Below are 19,424 nucleotides of genomic sequence, written 5' to 3'. Positions count from 1 at the left end.
AAACTGGCACCTTAGGGCCGGATCGTTCCACCGAGAAGCTACGCACCACTTTCTAAAATCAGAACAGTATTCCTCAACCGGTCTCCTACACTGACGTAAGGTCACCAGCTGACTCTCGGTTAAAGCAGTCCTGTCAGTCTCGTCGTAAATGAGTCCGAGGGCAGAGAAAAAACGATCAACAGAGGAAAGTTCAGGGGCGTCAGGAGCCAAGGAGAAGGCCCACTCTTGGGGCCCTTCCTGGAGGCGGGATATGATGATACCCACCCGCTGGTTCTCGGAACCTGAGGAGTGGGGTTTTAGGCGGAAATACAGTCTGCAACTCTCCCGGAAGGAGAGAAACGTCTTACGGTCCCCTGAGAACCGGTCAGGTAACTTGAGGTCGGGTTCTAGAGGTGAGGTGAGGGGTACTACTAAGGCAGCGTCACCCTGGTTGACCCTCTGGGCCAGGGCCTGGACCTGTAGGGAGAGGCCCTGCATCTGCTGGGTCAGGGTCTCAAGGGGGTCCATGATAGCGTCAGCGTAGGAGAATGGTAGACTAGGTATGGGCTTGTAATTATGTAATGGCAGGAAGGAGGTGAAGGGAAAGTGAGCCCTAATCTACCCACCGCCCTGTCCCTGCCTACTTGCAACGACCCGCCCTAGGCGACGGGGTACAACTGGGCGGCGGTCCCTACGCTGTCTAAGTGCACGGGAGAACAAACAGGGAACACGGAAGGGAAGGGGCAGTAGCCCACGGAACGCCGCGAGGAAACGGAGCGGTGAATGTATAGTCAGGACCAGGATGAAGTGGAGTATACCAACGTGAGCACGGAGAAGGAAGCAAGCCAGGGGCAAAGCGAAGCAGGTTAAGCGGAACTGCAGCAAGGCAGAAGCACGGCAGAAGCAGGCTGGAGCAAGCAGCAGTGGGGCCAGGAATCCAGAAGAGTTACAAGCACTGAGGAAGAGAACACGGCAGGTAATAAAGGACAGGGGGCGGAGCTAACTCAGACTGACCAGGCCGCGATAGGCTCTCCCACTCCTGAGCCTGCCACCCTGGTTGGTGGGAGACGGTGTCAGTCTAACAGGTCTGGCCTCAGGTGTGGATTGATTAATCCCAGGAGTATACCTAGACGTAGTACCTGGCAGATCCCTAACAGCGAGTAGGCCGAGATGTCAGCACTGTTCAACGTTGCCTGTCCCGGAGATTGGGAGAACAACAACGAATGGGAATGACCACAAAAGGTGCACAGAAGAGAACCTCTGCACGGACGGATGTGATTGGAAGAATGTCGCGTAATGATCCATTTTATACTGCAAGTGAAATTGGACATTACATCCCATGCCTAGGGTGGCAACCAGTGTCGACTTAAACCATCAGAAGGCATTTGCACTACGTTGTGAGCCAGACGTCCAGCTACTGCTGTTCCATTGACCATATGCCACTACTCTCAAAGGGTATCATGGTGCACAGCGAGACGACAATGGAGGCTGGAACAGAGGCCTAGCCTCTTCAGTGATGAGTCACGCTTTTGTTCTCGGACGCAATGATAGCCAGAAATTGGTCTGGAGACCACACAGGAAACAGCATGAAGAGGCCTTTACAAGGAAACGTCACACCGGTCCTACTCCCGGGATTATGGTGTGGGGTGGCATAATGTACGGTAGCCAGACCCCTCTAGTCTTCATTTCAGGTACACTAACAGCTCGGCGTTACATTGACTTGGTCGTGGAACCAGTGGTACGGTCTTTCTCCAATGTGTCCCAGAAGCCATTTTTCAACAGGACAACGTCAGGCCGCATGTTGCTCGTACTACTGTGAGCAGCCTGCGTGGCCTAAACGTGCTACCACGGCCCGCAGCATCTCCAGACTGGTCTCTCATCGAGCACATCTGGAAAGGTCAGCAATTGCACAGGGAGCTGCCAGAAGCCAATCTTGATTATTTGCACTCCCAAGTGCATTCAGCGTGGCATTATATTCCTCCGGCAACCATTAATAATCTCATTGATGGCATGCCAAGGCGTGTAAGTGCGTGTATTTCTGCGCGTGGCGCTCATACTGAATAAATCAAGATGTTTTGAATATTTTGTTTTCATTTATTCATCATTTGCATATCATTAACATGTCTATTGATCCTGTGATTTCTACAATCACTAAACTTTTCCATTTTGTTGTTGCAATTTCAATGCTAAGGAGTGTATTTTTATAGCGAACAGAGCTCCAAATCCCCTGCATAGATAGATCTAAGACAGACCATGTTGACTTTCTGCAGCCACCACTAGTTTGAGCTTAGGCGTTAATTGCATAAAATTAACTCAATAAAAAGGTATGCCGTAAATTCCCATGCTCCTTCTAGTGGTGGTTGCAGGTAAACAGCACATTAACTTTTAAATCTTGGTCTATGCTGGGGATTTGGTGCTCTGTATCAGAAAAACAGAGCTCTGAAGACTCTTTCACACACTTCTTTCAGTGTTTTAAAACAACTGTAAAAAATACCATTTGTTTGAAGTGGTTTTTTTCCAGTGTTTTTTATTTTGTGTCATTTTGTACATGTTTTTCCTGGCCTTTTGGAAGTCTAAGGCCCTGTTCACACAGAGTTTTTGCAGGAGGAAAATTCTGCCTTAAAATTCCATTTGGATTTTCATCTGCCTGCTTGCCGTTTACCGTGTTTTGCGCTCGCGCCCATTGAGTGCCACGGGCAAAAATGCAGAGAAATAAGCTTTCTCTGCTTCCGATTGATGTCAATGGGAGGTCAGAGGCGTAAACATCCGAAGATAGGGTATGTCGCTTCTTTTTACCACGAGCAGTTTTTACCACTCGCTGTAAAAAAACGCGTCCGCCTCACCTTAAAATCAATGGGAGGCCGTTTTTTGCCGCGTTTCCCGACGTGGTTCCTGCGTCAAAACATCCGTGTGAACAGGGCCTAATAGAGTAGCCTATGGAGAAAAACTCAAGAAAAAATATCTAGAGCATGCTGGGTTTTGAAAAAAATCACTGACCCTAAAAATGCTATAAAAACGTAACAAATCAAAACGCTATGAATGTAGGCTCTCATATTTTATAATAGACATTAAAGTAACATACGGCTACATATTTTTTAATGCAAGACAAAAAAAAGTTGCTAAAACCGCCATTGAAAAATGCGAGTAAACACTGTGTGTGAATCCAGCCCAAGGCTAGATTTGTACATGCCGTTTTGAAAACTGAAGCCAGGAGTGGATCCTAAAAGGAAGGAGACGTACAATGGAAGGACTTCATTCCTGTTGGCTCAACTTCTGGCTTTGGCTCAAAACCGGTGTGTGTGATTTCAGCCTAAAGATGTATTAAGAAATAAATCAGCACAGACTATTGGGCCTAAAGATATAGTTTTAATAGGTGGAGATTCACGTTCGCCCTTTTGCTGCCAGTACAATTTTCAAGCACTTTGCACTCATGGGCACCTTCAATTTTGTAAATAAATGCCTAAAAATTCAGGTTTGTGGCTAAAAGTCTTACCCGAGCACACCACCTCCTAAAGATAAAAGTACAAGATGTGCAGAGTTCATACACGCCATTTATGCCTATGAGAGGCCCCGCTTTATAGCATTAGCATGGGGGACACATGGGATCACTTTGCCCCCCCCCGTTCCTTCCTTTTCTCCTTTCTTTACTGTACACTTTTCCAGTTATGTATTTTATAGGTTGTTCTGCACCACTTTTAGGGCTGCATTTTGGTACTTACCTTTCTGGAAGTTTCCACAGGTAAACAGGGATTGGTAGCAGCAGCTGAGCGGCGGAAATATTCTGTGGATATATACCCGCGCTCTGGTCCGGTCAGCTGTTCGTCTGTGAAGTGGCTCCTGAAAACAGCCCCACCCTCCCTCCCTTCATTTTATGAAGAGGATCGTCACAGTTTTTTTTAGTGGGTTGTCGCCCAGCTAACACTGGGTGGACAAGGGTTTTATTTAATATTGGACATTTTACTCTTGGACATTATATATTGGTTTATGCAATTTGTTTTTTAAATATTTTATTGAATTGTGTTACACATAATAAACACCGCGGCCTTTTATTTCCAAATACTCTTGTGTGTCTTTTTTATTCTGTTTCTTGGGGTGGCATATGTGATCCCATGTCTACATGCACATACTTTCACTAAGTCATCAAACTGAAGAGCCCAAAAGTCTCTGCAATCCAGATACCTGTAAACACTCAGCAAATGGTCCAAATAGGCAGAGGGGGTAATTACACGTGCAACTGCACATATCCTCTCCGAATGGAAAGAAGGGGTGATAACATGAAGAAAAGTCCCTGTTTCACCCCTCCTGGGGGTAACTGGTAGGCTTTACAAGGGAGATATCACAGTAACAGGCTGTTATCTTGCTTCCTGCACTCACTTGAACCTCCCTTACAGAGATACAAAACCAGTAAAGTAAGGCCCCCCTGCACACGGCCGTGCCCGTAACCACGGTACACGATTACGGGCACGGGCGGCCGTGGACAGCCACCCGCATTTCGGCCAGTGCTCCCATACAAAGTATAGGAGCGCGGTTTGTAAAAAGCAAAAGAAAAGACATGTCCTATCTTTTGCGGAGGCTTTCTACAGCCCAGACACCTTCCCGCAAATATACGGGAAGGTGTCTGTGGTCAATAGAAGTGAATTGGTCTGTGATAAAGGTCCGCAATTACAGAAATGCTACGGTAGTGCGCATGGGGCCTTAAAGAGGCTCTGTCACCAGATTATAACTTGACTATCTCCTACATAATCTGATCGGCGCTGTAATGTAGATAACAGCAGTGGTTTTTATTTTGAAAAACTATCATTTTTGAGCAAGTTATGAGCTAGTTTCGATTTATGCTAATGAGTTTCTCAATGGACAACTGGGCGTGTTTTTACTTTTTACCAACTGGGTGTTGTACAGAGGGGTGTATGACGCTGACCAATCAGTGACTAATCAGTGTCCAATCAGTGACTAATCAGTGTCCTACACTTCCCATTGTTCCAGCCCAGCATGATCCACAGCACAGTGTGATTGTGCAGTGAAAGAAGCTGGGCTGGAACAATGAGAAGTGTAGGACACTGATTAGTCACTGATTGGTCAGCCTCATACACTCCTCTGTACAACACCCAGTTGGTAAAAAGTAAAAACACGCCCAGTTGTCCATTGAGAAACTCATTAGCATAAATCTAAACTAGCTCATAACTTGCTCAAAAATAATCGTTTTTCAAAATAAAAACCACTGTTATTATCTACATTACAGCGCCAATCAGATTATATAGGAGATAGGGCACTTATAATCTGGTGACAGAACCTCTTTAAAACTTTTTATCCTGAAACTCGAGGAGTGCAGTGCCCCAAACACTGCAGTTAGATCCTTGGTATCATTTGAAAGCTTTAATTCTGGGTTTTAATGTGATACCAAGATTTAAGCATTAGCCCTTATATTCTTGTTGTAGCAATCTTAACATCATGACGTAAATCATAAATCCTCGGCAGTGAAAGGTTTAAATTGATTTCTTTGTCATGAGACAGGACGTGTGTGAAATATTACTTTAATGATACAGTGAAATAACTTCTAGACAAAAACGATGCGGATAGAAGACTCACTGCATGGGTGCAGCAGTATACGCTACTGTAGCATCATTACAGTTACAAAACTAAAGAATGATAGGCACTAGTATATAACATCATATAAAAATAGTGCTCTGGTCCTGAACAGGTTTTTAAGTCTAAATGTAAAGTAGGTCAAATCGTAGTCTCCCAAGCAAGACCTGGCGATTTTCTATTCGGTTTCTCGGTAAACTTCTCACGTCTGGTTGAAGACCACAAAGACTCCAAAAAGGGGGACACAGCATAAAGAACTGAAATGCTTTTATAGAGTTATAATTAAAACATTATACATATGTAAACATAATTTGGAAAACAAAAAAAGCAAGTTATAAAGAGAAGGGTGTGGAACACGCAGTGCAAAGAACCTTGACATTATTTCTTTTGGCAACAGGTCCCCAAGTCACTTCTATTAAGGCACTTAAGATCTTCATATCATCAGTCAACTCAGTAGTTTACAGACCTTGTTTGCAGCTTTATCTACGCACTTTAGGTGCAGAATTTTAATACATGCCGTTATTTATGCTTATATTTTGCATAGAATAGGATTTAAAGAATGGAATAGATAAAGTTGTTCTCTTGATACATTATAACAAATTACACGTAATTATTAGGTTTAGATTTCTTCCCCATTATCTCATGTTGCTCCCCAGTGGCCCAGACAGTTTATTCCAATAAACTACTCATAAGGGCATATATATTCCCCACTGGGTCTGATACAAGGCAAAATTACAATAACATACAGTAAATAGATATCTATAGTATATGCATAGTAAGTACCCCACCTGCCCAAGGATAAATATAGCAGGTTAAGTGTAAATCCCTGACACGGTCATCTTTATTTTTTCATCAGTTGTCTAGTTTCTAGGACATCACACATTATGGTCACCATATTATGAATAATACAGAAATATTTGGTCATAAATTCCACTTCCACCAATGGTCATTCCTTAAATTGTATGGACCTTTTACCAACGTTTCAACAGTTAAGGCACAGTTATTTAAAAATTCAGCTCAAAATCTTTATGATCACATCACAAGGACTGGATTATATATTCACGGTCCAGTTGTGGCACAAAGTCATATGATTGGCATCATAAGTCGATGAGAGAATACTCTTATTTCATCTAAACCCCATCTTCTGTAGGCCAAAATAAATGTGGAGCATTCCCTTTACCAATGGCAAATTGTATAGCTAAAGGAAGGATTAGTTATTTCTCCATTAACTGTAATAGGGCAGAGTTCAATGGCAAATGTAACAGATTAACCCTATAGCTCAAGAAGAAGTCACACCATCAGAGCTATATGCCCATAGGCAAGGGTATATTACAACAATGTTAAAGGGGTTTTCCCATCTTAGACATTTACATCCACAGGATATGCCATAAAAGTCCAATAGATGCGGGTCCCACATCTGGGACCCGCACCTATCTCTAGAACGGGGCGCCTTCCAACCCCATTCTAGCTTACTCGGCTCCGCTGCCTCCCGGCCACTTCCTGGTTAGGTATTCGGGAGTTACGGAAACAGCAGAGTGCTCGCTGAACTACGCCGTTTCCGTAACTACCATGAAAGTGAGTAGGAGCTACGAAAACAGCGTAGCTCAACGTGCTATGCTGTTTCCATAGCACCCATTCACTTCTATGGGAGTTACAAAAACAGCATAGCTCAGTGAGTTTGGCTGTTTTCGTAACACCCGACCACCTAACCAGGATGTTGCCAGGAGAGAGCGGGAGCAGAGTAAGCTAGAACGGGGTTTAGGGGGCCCCGTACTAGAGGTAGGTGCGGGTCCCAGAGGTGGGACCCGCATCTATCAGACTTTTATGGCATATCCTGTGGATATGCCATAAATGCCTAAGATGGGAAAACCCCTTTAATTGTGTTCTCCTTTTATAAACATAAAATTCATACTTTTCTCCTGGCACTCTGAATGAGCTTGTGGCAGTGAAAAACCTACATAACACTGATCCCACCACTCCATCGAAATCTTGGCATGTTTAATCGGACCAATCATCTTCATCAAATTCCGAGGAGTCATCCTCTGAGTCGCTGTACTCCACTGCTATACGACGAGATAGGATGGTAGCCACATCATTACCTCCAACATCTCGCTTGTCATGCTCCAGCTGTTCTTCCACCTTGCGTAGCTGAAAGCCTGGACAAAAAATAAAGAGGTAAAAAACAAGTTTAAAAACTAGACAGGGTAAACCAGATTTAACGACAGACTGTTATCTTTAGTTTTATAACTAAAGCACAGTGTAAAGTTTCAGCGTTCCTGCAAAGAAAATAAACCAGTCACCATAATCCTCTATGACACAGCCCCAAGGAATTATTATATATATATATATATATGCTTATAGAAAGATAAATAAACTTAATAAACCATTACATATATGGCAATAATGGTATAGATTAACTGTTACAATGCAATTCTGAATAAAACGTCATCATCTGTTTATTTGGTGTTGCAGCATGGCGTTTTCTATACGGAACTTTTCTCTGCCATCCAGCCACATACAAAAAGGGCCACGTGAGCCTACCTCTCAATACATTTCTGTCCTGGCTGAAACCCGGGACTTCTGACCTTTACCCGGGTTTGAGGCATCCTCTCGGCCCACAGCCTCCTTAGTGCCCGCGGCGTTCATTCATTGCTTATGCATCAATGCCAGACCTTTGTCGATACTCAGTGAGGTATAGACACAGGCCTGTCTGCATAATAACGCTCGTGCACGAGCGTGTGTCGAATACAAAAAACACTAAGATGAAAACCAGAGCTTCCTGCCGGCCAGAGTTAGGGTGAATAGGAACAAATGCGTTCTGATTTTTGTCAGAATGCATATTAGGAAGTTTATTTAATTTTGACCTAGATTATTAGTACAAACATTTTTGATCCCTGGAAAACCCCTTTTTCAAAGTGGTGGACAATGGAAAGCGAGAAGCTCATGTTTTGGAGCATTTGGGCTCCACAACCTTAATAAACTGTGGATAACAATTATTGAAGTTCAAAATCAAATAGATAATGAGGTACACAATTACCTTGACGAATAGCAGACAGGAGATCGCTCCGACCATCGCTCACTGGTGGCAGGGAGGTTTTGGGCTTGGATATCTGTGGCATGGGATCTCCATCTTGAGGAGAAAAAGATGGAGGAGGAGGGGGGCCAGGAGGTGGTGGACCTGGTGGAGGTGGAGGGGGTGGTGGAGGAGGGGGCCCTCCTGCAGGAGGAGCTGGAGGAGGAACAGGAGAGACAGCTGTATAATCTATTACAGAAGGCACGGGTGGAGGAGGCGGCGGCGCAGGAAAGCCAGGAACAGGGGGACACTCTAATGGCGAGGGGGGTGGGAGGTAAGCGCCATCTGGGAATACACCAGCAGGTGGAGGAGGTGGAGGTGGAGGAGAGAAACTGGGTCTTCCTCCAATAGGAGTACCAGCTGGAGGTGCTGGGGGTGGGTGGATTTGGCTAACTAGGCTTGATCGATTGGAGTTTCCAGGTGAACTAAAGAATAAAAAATAAGAGCAAAAGATTTACTTAAATTCTCATTGTCTCAGTGTTCTAAAGTAATTCTTGAAGCATGCTAGTCTACTAGAAATTATTACATGTTACTATATAACAAATAAAATGTGGTTGTCTGGTTTGCACAACTGCCATCCTGTCTAAAAAGATGATAAGATGGGGAGTACACTGTAGGAGAAATGACTCATTACACGGAAGAGACAGTTCTCTGGAAGGAAAGGTGCTCTTTGCATCAGCTCATCTCTCTGGCTAATAGAGGGGGTTTGGAAGCTGGCATTTGGAAAAGGGAATGTCTAAAGCAGACTACTCCTTTAAGTAGGATTGTCTCATTAGCGGACATAAAAGTATTGCATGTAATGCTATCAAATGGGAATTAGAGTAAGGCCTTATGCACACAACGTGTTCGGTCTATGTCGGCTGCATTTCCCGGACGGAACATAGTTCAGGGAGCCGGGCTCCTAGCATCATAGTTACGTATGATGCTAGGTGTCTCGGCCTCCCCACGGGACTACTGTCCCGTACTGAAACAGGTTTTCAGTATGGGACAGTAGTCCCGCGGGGAGGCAGTGACTCACAGCGTCATGCAAAACTATGATGCTAGGAGCCCGGTTCCCTAAACTGTGTTTGGTCCGGGAAACGTGGGCGACATACAGTCCTTATATCACGAACCGAACACGTCGTGTGCATGGGGCCTATGTTTTTAGTACTTCATAAGTGTATAATAGTGGAGCTTGAACAAAGGATAGATGCCATTTAAATACCTTAAAATGTATTTTATTATATATTAAATGGTAACTAAACTTCCAAAAAACTTCTGGGTGAGCGCTGAGCCGCTTCATTTCTGATCAGCTTTTCTCAGAAAGCCGAGCAATTGCTGTACTGGCTCAATAGAAAGTCTATCATTCACACACTAGCCTTTTCCCCCATTCCTACTAGTTAAAATGATCATTCAGCCTCCAACTCCTTAGTGCCCATCCAGCTAGGTTGAGCTATTAAAATATCCTGATAAAGTTTATTTTTCCTGACCAAGCCTAAACTACAGACATTAAAATCTTAGCACTTACGTACTCAAAAAGACACAGGACTAAATTTCTACTAAACGTCTAGCCAAATAACAGTTGTTAGGCCTTACCAACAGTGAAGGTTTTTTTTCCAGTATTACAAGTGATGGCATATTGCTAGGATGTGCCATCACTTGTTCATCTGTGCGTATCCGAGTGCCAGGACCACACGCCGATTTAGGAAATTGGTTAAAAGAGTTATCCGGGAGTCAAAAAAATTTTAAAATTGCTTTGCATTCATATTTTTATGTAAAAAGAAGTCACTTACTAATGTACTTTAATTAAAAATTCGGTACTAAATGGTGCCGTTCCAACCCGGTGAATTGTTCCTGGAAGTCCTGTAGCTTTTCTAATATTGAGGACACGGTCCCATGTGACTGAGGGCTTACTTCCTGCGCTGTTCGTGTTGGCGTGTTATCAAGAACATTACTGAAAGGGGCAGTCACATTATCTATAGCTGGCACTTACCTCGGGACTCCAGCACTGCTCCGGACGTCCATATTTGGTCAGTGAATTCTGGAGTTTCCCATCGCTGGAGATCCTGAGCTTCGCGTCAGCTAATGCTCTACTCTGGAAATACAGCGATAGGAAACCCCTGAAGTCACGGACCATATATGGACAGTGATGTCGGGAGCCGTGCTGGAGTCCCCGGGACGGGCATCAACTGATGCTCTGCTCGGGGACTCCAGAAATAGGAAACCCCTGAAGTCACTGTCCATATATGGACTGTGACGTCGGCAATAGTAGTGGAGTCCCCAAGCATTAGACACCACTGTCCATATATGGACAGTGACATCGGCAGCAGTACGGGAGTCCCAAGGCAGAGCATTAGCTGATGCTCTGCTCGGGAAATCCAGCTATGGGAAAGTCACTGACCGAATGTCGGGAGCAGGGTCGGGCACTCCAGCAATAGGCAATGTGACAGCCCCTCGCGGTCATGTCATTGATAACATGCGGACAAGAACAGCGCAGGAAGCAAGCCCTCAGTGACGTGGGGCCGTGTCAGCAAGTCATCAATATTAGAAAAGCCGGGTTTGAACGGCAACATTTAGTGACAAATTTTTCATTAAAGTACACTAGTAAGTGACTTTTTACATAAAAATATGAATGCAAATCCATTTTTAAAAATTTTTGGTTCCCGGATAACCCCTTTAAAAGGCTGTTCTCATGGACTCCACCATTGTAATCTTCTAACAATGGCACACCGGAAGATTACTTTTGCCTGGATTTTTCCTTTATATATGAAAAGCCTTGGGACACATCCAGTAATAATATACATCAGTTCTTAATTTCACTTCTAAATTGTGCATTTCTGACCTTTGAGTGGTTTAAAAAAAAGTTTACCTAAATTCCATTGGAGGAGGAGGCAAAGAATCATCAGAAACAGGAGGTGGGCTTGGAATGATGTCTTCATTTGGAGGCGGAGGAAGGTACTGGTTTAGATCTCCCATATCCATGGAACTGACCGATCCATTTTGAGTTAATTCGATCCTGAATAACACAAAATAAATGTTAGAAATGGTCTTTCTACACTATCAACTCAAAGCGCATGGTAAAATTATAAAAGATTTTGGCCAGTATTGCATTGTACAGTCTATTAGAATAATCCCGTCCTGCGAAATGATATCTTGTTTTCTCCACTTCCTAGATCTGGAGAAGCATACCCAGGCTGTTGAGCTTTTGCATCCACAAATTCCAGCCCCATCTTCAATTGTTCCCACTGATCTTTCCGTGTGCGAATCTTCCGAGGATTCACATTCCCGCGGTTGGGATTATCTTTCTTTTCTCTCTGTAAAAAATAAGAAATTTGTACAATGGGTTCAAGGACTTTAACCGCAACACTGCAGTCTGCTGGTTGGCAAGGTTCATGAAGACAATTTATGAATGTATACAAGCAGCTTCTAGCCTTCAGTAATGAGCTGTGAATTTCCTCTTTCCTCCACCTCCCTTCCTGTTTCACTCTTTGACATCTCTTTTCTCCTTTCTTTACATCAAAACACCAAGATAGATTGTGCAGGGTAGCAAAAAAATAAAAAGGACACAAATGGGTAAATTTTCAAATTCTACTTTCCAAAAGGAAATTGGAGAATATTTACAATTCAAAATGAGCAAGAATTCTGGCTTAAATTGGGCCCGAATTCTAGCCTACATGCTGGGCGCCACATTTATTAATTTTTAGACACAAGCTGGACTTGGTGGTGTGGCTTAGCGGGCTTGGTCTAGTAGTAAGGGTATGGCTTAAAATGATACATTGTGCGCAAGATGTTGGCTCAAAAATTTAGCCGCAAAAAAAACTGGTGTAAATTAAGCCAACAAAGTGGCGGTAGATTAAAACATTGTCTAGCTAGGTGTGCAAAATTTATCATACAGAATGCACCACTCAGACAAGGCAAAGTTTACATTGTCTAAAACTTAGACACAAGAAAAGCTTAGACACCAGCATTTGTATATCCTAGTCTAACAAAGTCTTTGATCTTAATAATAGTTGACACAGTTACAATAATATTGATTGTAAAGGATTAAGTGGCTTTTTAACACATTTCTTGAAAAATATGTCACCGTTAATCTATAAAGTAATATTTGTTAACTGTAAAAAGGGCCACTAAACCGGGTTATACGGAATTGCAAATCATCTGAAAATAAGATAGACTTTAGATTCAAACCGGTGTTATACACTACAAAGTTGTCTGGTCCACAGCTATTTTTCCTGAAAAAAATAAGCATACCCTTTTAAAGGAACAATGAAGTTAAATCTCTAGGGCATCATGCACATGATTGTTTCCGTTTCGTGGATAGCAAAACATATCCTAGTTGCTTCCGTGAGCGGTCCATTTTTTTTTTCAGGCCCATACACTAGAATGGGTGAGACGGACCGCAAACACTGACAAGAATAGGACCGTTCTATAATTTGCAGAACACACACACGGATCTGCCCCCTAAAAAAAGGAAGTGTGTATGGCCCCATAGAAATAAATGGTTCAGTATGCTATCCACAAAAAAAAAAAAAAGGATAGGGCACTTAAGAGAACAACCGTCATATACATGAGCCCTTACACTATGTAATGCCTAGTATATCATCTGATGCCCCAACAGTCCAGTTCATGTCAAAATGTTTTTTTTACAAAGGCAATACAATAGGCACTGTCCCGTGCATGCCAAACGGATTTAAAAAAAACAAGAGCGCATTTCTGTGTCATGCACCACCCCCTCATTACCTGCACTAAGCATGACTATCAGTTTTGTCTGGAGTGTTACTAAGAAAAATGAGATTTCTAACAACAACCCATATGCCCTATTGGAGCATTTGAAAATCATAGAGGGGAGTCCCCTGCTTGGGACCCAGTGGCGTAACTACCGCCGTAGCAGCCGGGGCCCGAGGGGGCCCGTGTCGCCTGCCGGCACGGGCCCCCACCATGGCCGGAGGCTCCGCTAGCAGCCGCTATGGCTGCTACAGCGCGATGCCACTGAACACGACTACGGCAGAGCATGGAGGTATCTCCCCGCTCTGCCATTAAACAAAAGACATGTATCCCCTATCCACAGGATAGGGGATACATGTGTGATCGCTGGCAGCGATAGGGAGAACGGGGGACTGAAAGTCCCCTGACGTTCTCCATCACAAACCTCGGACTTCCGGGGTCTGTGTCGGCAGCTCCGTAGAAATGAATGGAGGGCCGGTCCCGCTTGTGCGCATGCGTGACCAGCGCTCCTTTCATTTTTAGTGAGCTGCGCAGACGCCGGAAGTCAGAGGTTAGTCATGGAGAACTTCAGGAGAATTTCAGTCCCCCGTTCTCCCTATCGCTGCCAGCGATCACACATGTATCCCCTAACCTGTGGACACACTGTAGATCGCATTTTTTTGGGAGGGGGGGGGACGCTGTATGGCGTTCCCTACAGGGGGGGGGGAGACTACGCTGTATGGCGTTCCCTACAGGGGGGGGCACGCTGTATGGCTTTCTCTACAGGGGGGGGATGCTGTATGGCGTTCCCTAAAGGGGGGGCTGTATGGCGTTCCCTACAGGGGAGGGGGCTGTATGGCGTTCCCTACATGGGGGGGCTGTATGACGTTCCCTACAGTCCCCCCCTGTAGGGAACGCCATACAGTCCCCCCTGTAGGGAACGCCATACAGTCCCCCCCTGTAGGGAACGCCATACAGTCCCCCCCTGTAGGGAACGCCATAGTCCCCCCGTAGATAACGCCATACAGCCCCCTCTGTAGATATCTACAAAGGGGGCTGTATGCCGTTATCTACAGGGGGGCTGTATGGCGTTATCTACAGGGGGGCTGTATGGCATTATCTACAGGGGGGGGGGTTTTGTAAAAAAGGCACTATCTACAAGGGGGGGGGTAGTGTGACACCCAGGGGAGGGGGGGCCCCAGTCAAAAGTTTGCTACGGGGCCCAGTCTTTCCTAGTTACGCCCCTGTTGGGACCCCTCTCTATCACCCAGGACAGAGAGCCATAAATGGCAGGAATGTAATGCTACATGCCTCTCTGCAGGGGAAATGCACAGTCAAACACGGCTTCCCCTGGCAACGACGGATGATTTTTGATGGTTAGAGCAGCCGGACTCACCAGCTTAATTTTTAAAAAAAGGGTTGCCTTCATGAGATAACCACCTTAAGCTGTTTGGTTGTGTCACAATTTAACCTTACACACCAAAACATGGGACTAGCTCAGTAGAAGGCTGTGTTCACACAGGGAGGATAAGCTGAATAAAAGCATGCAGCGTATCCGCCCTGTGCGCCGCAGGGAATTCCAGGCGAAGAACCGCACCAAACTGTGGTGCAGTTTTTCGCCCAGAACGTCCGTTGCAGCCCTAACCAGCCTAGCAGGTTTCATCCTGAGAGACCGCTGCAGCGGTGGTCACATGGGATGAAGAGTCACCCCAGGAGGCTAGCCCTCTGACGTCATCCAGGCCAGCCTCCTGGGATGAGGTTTCATCCCACGTGACCGCTACTACAGCCTGTGATTGGCTGCAGCGGTCACATGCGGTGAAACATCATCCCAAGAGACCGATCTGGAGGAAGAAACACAGACTTCTGGGTAAGTATAAGACTTTTTTTATTTTCTGAGTTGCGTTTTTTGAGGCAGAATCGCTGTGAATCCGCCGCAAAAAAATGCAAGAACTGCTGTTTGTTGAGGGTTTTACCTCCCATTGAATTCAATGAGCAAAACCCACAACAAATAAGCAGCGTTTACGCAAATACTCAATAAAATTCCCGCATGTCAATTTCGGAGTGGTTTTTCCACAGCGTGTGGATGAGATTTGTTCTATCTCATCCACATTGCTGCTACTGTATTTTACAGCGGATGTACCGGAAAATCCGCAGTATTTACGCAATGTGAGAACTGACCCTAATTATTCCATTCAACCGCAGAACATATAGCTTTACTACGGATGGGACAGCTCCTCACCCTATGTTTACGCTTTTCTTTCATGATATCCTTGGTGTCTTGTAACATCTTCTCTTTCCATAGGTCAAAGAAATACGAGGGATCAGTGTAAAACTTCAATGCGTCCTTCCCATCTTCCCTGTAAGACGAAAGAGGTACTTTTAAGGAAAAACGCACATATTTTGCAATTTTCCAAGAGGTACCGTTAATAAGTTTCCCTACCTGTAAGAGGAAAGGATGCCGAGTGGTGGCGGCATGTCACACGTGATGTACGTTTCACAGACAGGAATAGATAGAGAGTCTCGCACAAACAATTGCTGATCTTGCAAGGTATTACTGTGGAATGCTTTTCTTGTGTTTATACCTTGTAAAGAAACTGGGGGGAAAAAGCAACACTTTACCGAACACTGGTATTACTGAATTACCATTTATTTTAAACTAGGTTCAAACATAGCCACCCATGGAACATTGTACTAAAATAGTAATGATCAACGGTAGGAAGATTTGTACTAGCGGTCTAAGGGTATGTTCACACGGCCTATTTACGGACGTAAATCGGGCGTTTTTGCCGCGAATTACTCCCCCGAAAATAGCGCCTCAATAGCGCTGACAAACATCTGCCCATTGAAAGCAATGGGCAGACGTTTGTCTGTTCACACGAGGCGTATATTTACGCGCCGCTGTCAAATGACGGCGCATAAATAGACGACCGCGTAGAAGAAGTGACCTGTCACTTCTTTGGCCGTAATTGGAGCCGCTATTCATTGACTCCAATGAATAGCAGCGCTAATTACGGCCGTAATTGACGCGGCGTTCAAGCGCCTGCACATGCCGGTACGGCTGAAATTACGGGGATGTTTTCAGGCTGAAACATCCCCGTAATTTCAGCCGTTACGGACCCCCGCCGTGTGAACATACCCTAATAGTTACAGCTTTTCCATAGTAGGCTCTTATATTCACTAATGTGATGGCTTTCTAAACTACTTACCTTCTTCCTCTTTAGGATCCAGCTGGGTCACTTTGACCTGTAGTTTCTCTACTCTCTCACCAAGCGTTCCAACACGCTGTGCAAACAGACTCGCTTCAATAAACAACTCTCCAAATATGTCCTCTGCATAGCGACCTGCAGGAAGGAGGTTTGGTAAATTTAACAGGATTACAAAGATACAAAATAAATTTATTGACGTTCCCAAATAAAGCAGTTCTAGATAAACATGACACAAAGGTATTAGACATTTCTGTAAAAACTATGCTTTGTGAAGGAGGACGATTTCAATTGTACAGTAGCAGCATAGGGCCCTGTCCTGAAACTGAATGTGAAATAGAGTTACACCAGTGGCGTAACTACCGCTGTAGCAACCATAGCGGCTGCTACGGGGCCCGTGGCATGAGGTGGCCGTTGTCGACTCTAGCAGCCGCTATGGTAGCGATGCCACATTCAACATTATCTGCGTCCTTAGGTGTTGATTTGCTCCGTTCGTCTAAAGAGTGGGGCTTAGGCGAGTATGAAGCGGTTTTGTTGTATTTGTTTGGGGGTCGCCGCATTTGCGGGTGGGTGTGCTTTGTGTATGGCGCGATCTACAGGAGGGGGGGCGGGCGGCTGTGCATGGCGCAAGCTACAGGGGGCGGCTGTGCATGGCGCAAGCTACAGGGGGCGGCTGTGCATGGCGCAAGCTACAGGGGGCGGCTGTGCATGGCGCAAGCTACAGGGGGCGGCTGTGCATGGCGCAAGCTACAGGGGGCGGCTGTGCATGGCGCAAGCTACAGGGGGCGGCTGTGCATGGCGCAAGCTACAGGGGGCGGCTGTGCATGGCGCAAGCTACAGGGGGCGGCTGTGCATGGCGCAAGCTACAGGGGGCGGCTGTGCATGGCGCAAGCTACAGGGGGCGGCTGTGCATGGCGCAAGCTACAGGGGGCGGCTGTGCATGGCGCAAGCTACAGGGGGCGGCTGTGCATGGCGCAAGCTACAGGGGGCGGCTGTGCATGGCGCAAGCTACAGGGGGCGGCTGTGCATGGCGCAAGCTACAGGGGGCGGCTGTGCATGGCGCAAGCTACAGGGGGCGGCTGTGCATGGCGCAAGCTACAGGGGGCGGCTGTGCATGGCGCAAGCTACAGGGGGCGGCTGTGCATGGCGCAAGCTACAGGGGGCGGCTGTGCATGGCGCAAGCTACAGGGGGCGGCTGTGCATGGCGCAAGCTACAGGGGGCGGCTGTGCATGGCGCAAGCTACAGGGGGCGGCTGTGCATGGCGCAAGCTACAGGGGGCGGCTGTGCATGGCGCAAGCTACAGGGGGCGGCTGTGCATGGCGCAAGCTACAGGGGGCGGCTGTGCATGGCGCAAGCTACAGGGGGCGGCTGTGCATGGCGCAAGCTACAGGGGGCGGCTGTGCATGGCGCAAGCTACAGGGGGCGGCTGTGCATGGCGCAAGCTACAGGGGGCGGCTGTGCATGGCGCAAGCTACAGGGGGCGGCTGTGCATGGCGCAAGCTACAGGGGGCGGCTGTGCATGGCGCAAGCTACAGGGGGCGGCTGTGCATGGCGCAAGCTACAGGGGGCGGCTGTGCATGGCGCAAGCTACAGGGGGCGGCTGTGCATGGCGCAAGCTACAGGGGGCGGCTGTGCATGGCGCAAGCTACAGGGGGCGGCTGTGCATGGCGCAAGCTACAGGGGGCGGCTGTGCATGGCGCAAGCTACAGGGGGCGGCTGTGCATGGCGCAAGCTACAGGGGGCGGCTGTGCATGGCGCAAGCTACAGGGGGCGGCTGTGCATGGCGCAAGCTACAGGGGGCGGCTGTGCATGGCGCAAGCTACAGGGGGCGGCTGTGCATGGCGCAAGCTACAGGGGGCGGCTGTGCATGGCGCAAGCTACAGGGGGCGGCTGTGCATGGCGCAAGCTACAGGGGGCGGCTGTGCATGGCGCAAGCTACAGGGGGCGGCTGTGCATGGCGCAAGCTACAGGGGGCGGCTGTGCATGGCGCAAGCTACAGGGGGCGGCTGTGCATGGCGCAAGCTACAGGGGGCGGCTGTGCATGGCGCAAGCTACAGGGGGCGGCTGTGTATGGCGCAAGCTACAGGGGGCGGCTGTGTATGGCGCAAGCTACAGGGGGCGGCTGTGTATGGCGCAAGCTACAGGGGGCGGCTGTGTATGGCGCAAGCTACAGGGGCGCGCCATGGCGCAAGCTACAGGGGCGTGCCATGGCGCAAGCTACAGGGGCACACTATCTACAGGGGGCACTATCTACAAGGGGGCTCTGTGTGGCACCTAGGGGAGGGGCCCAGTCAAAAGTTTGCTATGGGACAAAGTCTTTCCTAGTCACGTCCCTGAGCTACACTCTGCTCAGCTAACATCTTGCAGCGCTCAAAATCCTGGTCCGCACTCTATGACATCAAGATGGGGCAATGCTAAAAGGGGGATTTTTTTTAATCTTTTTTTTTTCTTTTAACACAGCTAAAATATTAACCCAAGATTTCCCCGTAGTGCCGCAATGATAGGCTGCCAGATGCAGTCACTCTACGGTCATAGGTAATGGAAATTTATGAAAGTGAAGTAAATTCTACTAAAAATGGTGTGTGTGTGTAACTTTACAATTTACAGTAGGAGTGACATTATTTCATATGTAAATTAGCTAAAGCAATCTATTGTGTACTGGGTCATCTCTAATGTCCCCGAAATTAGGATTGTGCAGGTCGGATTTCAACATGCTGATCCTTTGTGCATTACATATTATATAAGAATATTAGAAAGGGTTTTTTTTATTTTTACATTTTGTGCCCACATAGACCCGTTCATATAACCTCCTTTAAAATCAAATTACATGCTTATTTGCCAGTATGCCGCCTCTTACAATCCAATAAACGTTATATGCAATAAATACATTTAATTTTAAATA

The 19,424-nt window shown here is 46.6% G+C and overlaps 1 protein-coding gene across 2 annotated transcripts in view; it reads right to left on the bottom strand.

Annotated features, from left to right (window-relative positions):
* Positions 1-5,812: 5,812 nt before the first annotated feature.
* WASF2 (WASP family member 2) overlaps positions 5,813-19,424 on the bottom strand; it is a 38,612-nt gene continuing 25,000 nt past the window's right edge. For both annotated transcript variants that reach the window (XM_075853438.1, XM_075853439.1), the window contains exons 3-9: positions 16,525-16,659; positions 15,759-15,912; positions 15,558-15,675; positions 11,804-11,928; positions 11,484-11,630; positions 8,600-9,060; positions 5,813-7,718 (exon numbers count right to left, since the gene is read on the bottom strand). In XM_075853438.1, coding sequence (XP_075709553.1) covers positions 7,561-7,718; positions 8,600-9,060; positions 11,484-11,630; positions 11,804-11,928; positions 15,558-15,675; positions 15,759-15,912; positions 16,525-16,659 — 1,298 coding nt within the window. In that variant the 3' untranslated portion in view covers positions 5,813-7,560. The remainder of the gene's footprint in view (positions 7,719-8,599; positions 9,061-11,483; positions 11,631-11,803; positions 11,929-15,557; positions 15,676-15,758; positions 15,913-16,524; positions 16,660-19,424) is intronic.

The sequence above is a fragment of the Rhinoderma darwinii genome, chromosome 2, assembly GCF_050947455.1.
Source record: "Rhinoderma darwinii isolate aRhiDar2 chromosome 2, aRhiDar2.hap1, whole genome shotgun sequence".
NCBI classification, from domain to species: domain Eukaryota; kingdom Metazoa; phylum Chordata; class Amphibia; order Anura; family Rhinodermatidae; genus Rhinoderma; species Rhinoderma darwinii.
Note: the sequence above shows the minus strand (reverse complement) of the source record. Positions and strands in the feature narration are given on the sequence as shown.